Here is an 8283-nt window from a genome sequence, read left to right as displayed (position 1 = left end):
TTTTTTTGAATACAAGCTTTCCTTTCCAGCTGTAATATCTTATCTATGAAAGCCCTTATGAATCGACTTGTGGCATTTTGTTATCCGGCAAAAATCATAGTACGTTTATCATTATTTTGCATGACTTATGACTTTTGATGTACTATTATTAGAAAATTATTTCGTTTCAATTTCTTCCCCAATTTTTGAGGAGGAGTGATTTTCATAAAATTTCGATTTGAAGAGTTCGAGTGAAGACGTGTTGCCGGTGTTGACAGAAGTTCATACAGAATCAAAAGTTGAATTTGAGAAACCGGAACAGCTTTTCGCATGTTGGTTATATGCCACGTGGTTGCTTGAAGTAGATGTTGATGGGCGCTTTCCAGAAAATGTTGCAAAACCAACTGTCAGCAATCCGTAAGCACTCATGTTGTTTTCAGATGGTACTTGAATAACTAATATAGCTGCGTTGTCATAAATATTTCATATTTCCGACATTCGTAATCGAGTATTTTTCACGGTTGTATCATATCAGCGCAATTTTCCCTTCTTTTGTTCTTCTCTATCCCAATAATAAAATGAAATTGGAAGTTTTGGCTGGAGATGCAGATATTTATCAAATTTTAGCTATCTCAGTCATCTAAAGAAATTTTTTAAACTGAATAATCTTTTTTCTTTAGACTGAACCAATTTGATGCAAATCTCATGCAGGCGGAGCAGTTCAAAAATTGTATTGCTGAGGTATTTATTTGCCAATGTAGAAAATAGCGCATAAGCTAGTTAATTGCATGATAAATGCATATGTATTCAGTTTTGTTCTTATTACCATTACTGGTAATAACTTTAGTAAAACTTCTTGAAAAATCCAAGGTTGATTTGTTTTACAGTTACGAAGAAGCGTTGAAGTTGCTGAAAAGTTATTGAAAACACTGTTAGAAAGTAGTCGTAAAGTCCATATGATTGTGCCCGCAAAAGATTGCTTCTTGGAAGCTTTATCAAAGGTTTAAGATTTTTTCTAACAGAATTTCTTTCTAAACGAAATAGGAAAGTAATTCAAAGTTATTTCTATAAGCACAAGTTAAAACAAGTTCATATTGTAATATTGCCTTAATTCTAATATTGCGAAAGTAATATCGAAATAATCACTGTTAGCCGAATGGTTCATCTTTTATGGTTCATGTTCATGCTTTTCATGCTTCAGGAACCAAATTTAATTACTGATAGTGTTTTAAACTTGGGAAACATATGCACCAATTCGGTTCCAGTCCTTAATTTCGAAACATCAAATGTACGATTGGATCACAATTTCTGGACGTTGACGGTAATGAATATTTACCAATTTATGTATGTATTTTTCTTCTCTTTGTAGTCAGAATAATGCAATCGCCTTTGCGTTTATATATTTTCAGGTCCGGTATTCATTGATGTGCAATCATTTTGCTGCTGGTAAAGTCCAAGAAACAAGGAGTGATTTAGAAGAGGTATCATTTTAACATGATTTTAATTACATGTGACGATAACGAACTGAAAGCAAACGTAAGAAGTATAAGGAAATGCACGAAGCTCATGTGTAGTAATATAATAGCACAAAACGATGTCACAATTTATGTATGCATAATTACAGATTGTGAAAAATTGGCCCAAACGTAAGAAAGGATTAATGGACAATGTTGTACTTGGTATAAACGAAAGTGATTTGACCGGTTACTGTAATGCCGTAGGCATCACGCATTCGTATTGTTTTTCCACTCCACTTTCCCATAATGAATTAATGTTTGCAGCAGTCACTGAAAAGGTTTATATTTTTCTATTTGAGATAAATTCAAATTTGGATTTCTTATATAATTGAAACCAACTGGATTTCGTTTGAAATATTTGGCTTAGGTATTAATGTGGACTTTAAAAAAGTTATTTTCATTTAGACGTTAGATACTTTGGATAATTATTCATTGGTACATCGGTCGGAATGCCAGAGGATTGCTTGTACATCAGAGTCTGCCCTCGTAGATGATATTTTGGCCGAAAATACTGTTTTGGAATATTGCAACGACTTGCCGGCTACTTTAAACACATTAACGAAACTGGCAGCAAAAAAACCAGCTGTTTCTCGTTTGATTACGGTATCTTTTTTCTGCAGATTTAAAATCTATGGTCGAAATGTAAATTTACCTGCATTTGAACTATTTCGTGTGTATGAATTTCAACGATTTCTACTGGAAAAGAAGTGGGTTTATTTCAAAATTTTGCCACTATTATATTCTAACTTTTCCATTGTTTAGAATTAGTATTTACCGTTAAATTCCATAGGTTTGTTTGCGTTTGGTGAAGAAAGGAGCAAAAGCACAAGTAATGAAGGAAGTGATACAGTTTCTATCCACCAAAATACCGAATTTCGCTGAAGAATTAAAAAATGTGAGTGCAATTAAAATCCTACGTGTTATTTGCGAAATGTGCTAAACAATTTTTTCTTTCTGATGCACCGAACAGTTTTTATTTGTTTGGCTCTTAATTAATCGGTGATTCGTTAAGGCAAATCCCGACTGTGGTAAAGAATATCTCCGAAATTTTAGAGACATTTCGCGACGGCCAATAAATCCTTTGCCAAATGCTGCTGCTATTAAAGGTGAGTAGTTTTCTTGACTATTCTGAATATTTTTTTCTGCTCAGACTAGTGGAAGCAGTTCTTTGATATGAATACAGATTTGCTTCTTCACAATGAAGGAACATTTTTGTCGGATTTTCCAGTTTCGAAATAAAATTTATAAATAGACTGATTATTTTTAGAGCTTTTAAATGGTGGCATGGATATTTGGCGCCTAATTATTTCATTTGATATGAACGAAATTAAATCCTTATTTGCTAAGATGACTGGAAAAATAAGTGTTCCACGTCGTGTAAGTGTTCATTTACATTTGTAGTTTTTTTTTTCTTTTTTTCCATCACTACGTACAAAAAGAAAGTTTCGAGTAGCGTGAAAATATTTCCATTTTAGTTTCGAATTAGCAGAATGATTGGTGATGTTATGTCAGCTGCCGCTTCGCAAGGGAATTTTGAACACATCAACTTGATGTTAGGTAAATTGGAACAGCTAGCAGTCATTGGGGTATGTTGCAATTTTCCACTTTTTGCAAGGTAAATCTAAAATTTCAGTGGAATTGATTGATAGATAAACTTATGAACTTGACTGTCTTCAAAGACATTTTAAGGATGGAACTCAGTGGCGTACATTTTGCAATGACTGTGTGAAAGAAATGGGTCCACTAGGAAAAATTCAGGAAATACAAGTTCGATTTGCTTTTGATGCTGTTCGAGTTCAGGTGCGTTTTGTTATTCTTTTTTCCCAAGAGATGTTAGATGATTTTTTTTTAAATATTCTTTTTCGCAAGAGATGTTAGGTGTTTTTTTTTTTTTTTAAATCGACCTGTTATTTGAGATAAAGTAAATAGAAGCACAAGTGGGAGTTTTGAAATTTCGGAATTATCGAGGAATGAATTTTGAATTAAGTTGGAAGTCTGGTACTAAAATCAGTTATGCTTAATTAATTATGCATATGCTTAATGTGGTCGTTGGTTATAGGTAAGGAGATATGTGTGTTGACTTTATGATTTAAATATTTATTTCTTTATGGTTAAATATCGTATACACATAATTTAAATGTCATATACATACTTGTGACACTCACTACAGCTTATCATGCAGCTCATGAAGTAAGCCTAATTACTGATTCTGCAATTTAGCTGGAATGTTGGCATGCACGATTCTCGAGAGTATCGAACAATGCTCAGTTCGTCCACGTTACCCAGGCATTGAACTCGACGGTGAAAGCATTGATACAATCATCCATGACAAGTCCCGTAACAATGGGAAAAATGATGCTCCATACAGTCACATTCTTCATCAATACTAGCGAATGGGATTTTCTGTTGCGCTCTTTTGTAAAGTAAGTTCATCTAATTATTCGATTTTGTTAATGTATTCGTTTTTAATAATTTCGATTAGGATTATAAATTCAAATATTCTACAATTAGGCGACAAGCATTTGCAGATTTTTCTCTTACATTCAATTTTTCTTGCAAATTTCTGAAAAATCCGGGATTTTTTTTCTTACCTTCACAGTTTATCTGCTTCTTCTTCATTGCAGATTGAAAAGTCCGTTTTTGGATGCAGCCAAAATGATTGCTGCTTATATGACAAGCACCGATCCGACAGTTGCTCGGCAAATTGTTGAAGGTCCATGGTGGCATGTTATGAATTCAACCTTCCAAGAGCTTCCGTTGAACAGGCATGTGATTTCACGAAGTAAAATCTGTTTATACTTCTTCAGGAATAACTCATTTTCTGAATTCACTCCTGCTTTTGCCACAAGGCAAAATTTTTATTCTTTTTTTCATACAAAATCTTGTGCTGCAGTAAACGACGAAACGATGGATCGCTGGTTCGTGAGCAAACGAAGCAACTGCTGACAAGAACACAATTCCTAGATATGTTGCGACTTATCAAAGTATGCATATGGATTGATGAACATCAGTTTGGCCTAAAATTGGATTTAAATAAATAGAATAGAAACAAAAGAAAATATCTCAGGTGCTTTGCTATTTTACCTTTTTTCTCCAATTACAGCAAATATCATTGCAGGAATATCGAACTATATCTTTCCTAATTAGCTTTCTTGGTAAAATGTTTGGCGCATCTGGAAATGTATCGAAAATGAGGAATGAATGTGATGGATTATCATCAGGACAGGACATTAATAAAAATATATTCGTTGAGCATCCCGACTATTGGCAGTCTAGCTTCGAGTAAGTTAATACCTATTAATATAGAAAGGCAAGTCACAACTTGTACTTTAGTCTAAATTTCTGAGGATGATTTCTTAACTTGTAATAGCATGGAACTGGTTATTTTGACATGTTCAATAAATCTGATTCCAACTGGCTAGCACGCCATCAGGATCGTCATCGCTCAGTGCAGTTCTCAGAAAGCCGTGTTGGCTGTCTTGGAACCCCTGGGACAAAATATCCAACAGTTAGTTGATTATTCTCAAATATTGCCAGTCCCAGGTGAGTCAAGATCGAAGTACATGGATAATGAACTAAGGTTGTTAGGAGAACAAACAGAATTTAAAGTTTTTGAGTCTTTCTACTACTTTTTTTTTACATTTTCTTTACGTTTTTACATTTTTATAGTCACTTTTTTTTATAGTTTTACATTTTTATAGTCACAGTATCGTTCAGGACACGTTCTAAAACTTCCGATTTATTTATTCCTTTCAATAATTTTGGCTGTTAATCTCTTCTGGTTTCTTCAGAAAGAAAGGATCTGATGATGAATTATGTTTCAATCTGCCTTTTTTAACTGAATGTCTCGATATGGTATTCAAAAATGCGCTAATTGTCAATCCGATAAATGCATTCTGGTTACGATCCTATGCTGATTTTTGCTACGGTAAGTAAGGTTATTGGATTTTTTTACTGATGTGATTTCATGTTAATTATTCGTTTGCAATTTCTTTGGATTAATAATTTCAGCTTGTGATAAATTTTCCGATGCTTTGGTTCTTTACATGGAAGCATGTGTGGCTTGCAGTGATTCTTTGATGAGACCTCTTCCTGATAATGTTGTTGATGATGTGGCAAGTTATTTAACTTCTACTGATTTATTGTCGAAGGGATTGAATAAAGTGTGATTAGTTTATTAGTAGGATAAATAGAGCAGTTATATCGGTATTAGGAGCATTATCTAGGCATTATCATATTGATTTTGTTACAATACAGACGATGAGACTCATCAGTTATATTGAAAATGGAGGGAAAATATGGCAGCAGTTGATGTGAAAGGTAAAAGTGGTGGGAGGTGAAATAGTGTTAAATCAGTTATGTTAAATCTCAACTTCACTGCTGCAAAGTCTTTTTTTTTTGTGATGTGTAATTTTTAAAAATTTGCCTTAGATGTGGCTCAAAGTTCAACGATGTTTGCGTATGGGTGGTGCTGAAACTTTAAGTGTCTTGATTTGTCAGCTCATGCGTAATCCTACTGAACGTTACGTTCCAACAGCATCTTCTCTGCTGGAGACTCATGGTGATACACTTGATGCTTGTACGGCCTATTTCCCACTTATTAGTGATATCAATTTGGCTGAATTCATGAGTGGTTAGTATTTTCTGTTATTATAATATTATAACTATAATTTTTATTATAACTATAATTTTTTCTTTTTGAAATGAGTGGTTAACTATATCATTTAAAGGGTAAAATTAACTGTTGTTAAGTAGTTTTGAAGTTTTCACTTATGATTTTATTGTAAACGAAAAAACATCTCAAAACTTCACGGAATTTAGTTAAAGACATCGTCACTCGCTTAGGAGAGATTTGACTGGAGTGGAACACGTTGTTCGATCCATTAAAAATAATAAGTGTAGCTATATACTCTTAGAGCTACATACAGTGAAAATTTACATGTGAAATTAATCAGAACTTTTACTAATATAATATTTTACTAATATAATAGCTAAAGTCTTTTTGCTCACATGCATCGATGATTGGTTGATGTGATGTACGCAAACTGAAAGTAACAGGTTTAGGTGAAGATAGAGATTGGGTTGCTGCTAGTTGATAATACTAGACAGCGGAATGAAATTGGTTTTAGTGAGTTTATCGAATCTAATAACTAAAAAACACTAATTCATCCGTACATCACTTTTTTACAATATTTTCAGATGTGTACGAAAAGCTTCACCTTCACAAAAAAGAGCAGCTATTGGTATGATACTTCAGTTCTGCCATGTAGTTATCATTTGAGATATTAGATAAAATTTGTTTCAAAGTACGAATTTTGTTACCAATGCTTGGAATTGGAGAATTTTGGGGGATAGTTTGTTTATTGTGGCAGGAAGTTGATGATACTTCCTTTTTTGCAATAATCAGTTCTGTATTTTTTCAGTTGCGAGCAATTTCGGTACCAGAGATAAATTCTCACAATGTGAGCCAACTTGAAAGGTTTCGGAGACGTGAACGATTTTTACTTGTTCTTTGTGCACATGTATTCAGGATACATTTTTGATTTTGATTTTGTGTTTGGTGTTCCTTGGTATAAATGGGCTTTAGTAGATGAAGCAATATTTCCCTCTAGAAAAAGAGTTGGAAGTAGACAAGGAGATATTTCGAAGACTTGATTTAGTTCTTCGAATTAATATGGATATTAGTTGGGCATAGGATATATTTAAAAATAAAGTATCACTTCTAAGGTATTTCCATTCTATTCTTGTAGTGTATTTTAGAAATTGTGCCCTTCATTCTATGAAGAAGCAGAAGCTTAGGACAAAACAATTCAAAAAAATGAATGCTTATTTTGAAAGATTTAAGATATTTTCGTATAGATTAAATCTCAAACAGAAAACAAAGTTGCTTAGCAAATTCATTATGTTTTAACATTTATTATGTTTTAGCATATCGTTTTGAAGTGCTTTATTTATTTGATTTAAGCTATCGTTTGTTGTAAGTATTTCGTATTATGTTCAAAGAATAATATGTACTTTGTGGTATAGAAAGTAAATAAGCCTGGTCAGCTTCTTTTTTATATCTTTTCTCAATAGTGAGTTGAGTTTCCAAAAAAAAAACGGATAATCATAAGAGTCACTGTTTGATCACAATATGCTAACTGCAGTGGCCAAATATTGCCGAATCAGAGAACATTAGATCAGTCGCCTTTAGTATGTATCAATCAACGGAAAGCTAACAACCTAAACGTTGTTTTCACATCAGTATGTAGAATAAAAGTGGAATGTTTCAACTTCTGTCCAACAAATTGACGTATGGGTTTCATTCTTTTTCCCAATGTCAGGTATGTTATCACCATTATTGGAACGCTCAATGTAATGATGGATGGAAGAAGTCGTAGCAGAACTGGGATAATATGTAAATTATGCGAGCATTTAACATATCAGTTTTCTAATGCCTTGTAAAGGAATGTTTGCTGAATTAAAGTAGGATGGTTTTTGTGACCTTTAACCTCCCTTGGTGAGATGTTCATCTGCAACCATTATTCAATGAAATGGTAAATTAGCATGTGAATGCAATTTGTTGATTGACAAGATTAACTGGAAAATAAGAACCATCTATTGTAAATTGTGAGAATTTATTCACTGCTAAATGAGCGGTTTCGTTTAGTTCAATTATGCAATTTTTTTTCTTTTTTAAATTGCTAAACAAAAGTCAATGTTTTGTTTTGTAATCTTTTCAAAATTTATCCAAAAATTTTTGAATTTAAGTGTCATGAATATATATATATATATATATATATATATA

The 8283-nt window shown here is 32.9% G+C and overlaps 1 protein-coding gene across 1 annotated transcript in view; it reads left to right on the top strand.

Annotated features, from left to right (window-relative positions):
* Positions 1-7181, top strand: part of LOAG_18349 (hypothetical protein) — a gene marked incomplete at its 5' end in the record, with an annotated part of 9440 nt that extends 2259 nt beyond the window's left edge. The window contains 22 exons of the mRNA XM_020451010.1: positions 30-99; positions 224-396; positions 660-720; positions 867-980; positions 1181-1300; positions 1389-1460; positions 1604-1774; positions 1902-2099; positions 2287-2391; positions 2509-2602; positions 2764-2873; positions 2972-3082; positions 3186-3296; positions 3717-3919; positions 4121-4261; positions 4390-4480; positions 4615-4778; positions 5288-5424; positions 5508-5611; positions 5928-6129; positions 6696-6739; positions 6920-7181. Of these exons, the coding sequence (XP_020305248.1) occupies positions 30-99; positions 224-396; positions 660-720; positions 867-980; positions 1181-1300; positions 1389-1460; positions 1604-1774; positions 1902-2099; positions 2287-2391; positions 2509-2602; positions 2764-2873; positions 2972-3082; positions 3186-3296; positions 3717-3919; positions 4121-4261; positions 4390-4480; positions 4615-4778; positions 5288-5424; positions 5508-5611; positions 5928-6129; positions 6696-6739; positions 6920-7039 (2716 nt within the window). The 3' untranslated portion in view covers positions 7040-7181. The remainder of the gene's footprint in view (positions 1-29; positions 100-223; positions 397-659; positions 721-866; positions 981-1180; positions 1301-1388; positions 1461-1603; positions 1775-1901; positions 2100-2286; positions 2392-2508; positions 2603-2763; positions 2874-2971; positions 3083-3185; positions 3297-3716; positions 3920-4120; positions 4262-4389; positions 4481-4614; positions 4779-5287; positions 5425-5507; positions 5612-5927; positions 6130-6695; positions 6740-6919) is intronic.
* Between the last annotated feature and the right edge of the window lie 1102 nt (positions 7182-8283).

Source organism: Loa loa (genome assembly GCF_000183805.2).
Source record: "Loa loa unplaced genomic scaffold supercont3.269, whole genome shotgun sequence".
NCBI lineage: Eukaryota > Metazoa > Nematoda > Chromadorea > Rhabditida > Onchocercidae > Loa > Loa loa.
The sequence above is the reverse complement of the archived record's forward strand: the minus strand, read 5'-3'. Positions and strand labels throughout refer to the sequence as shown.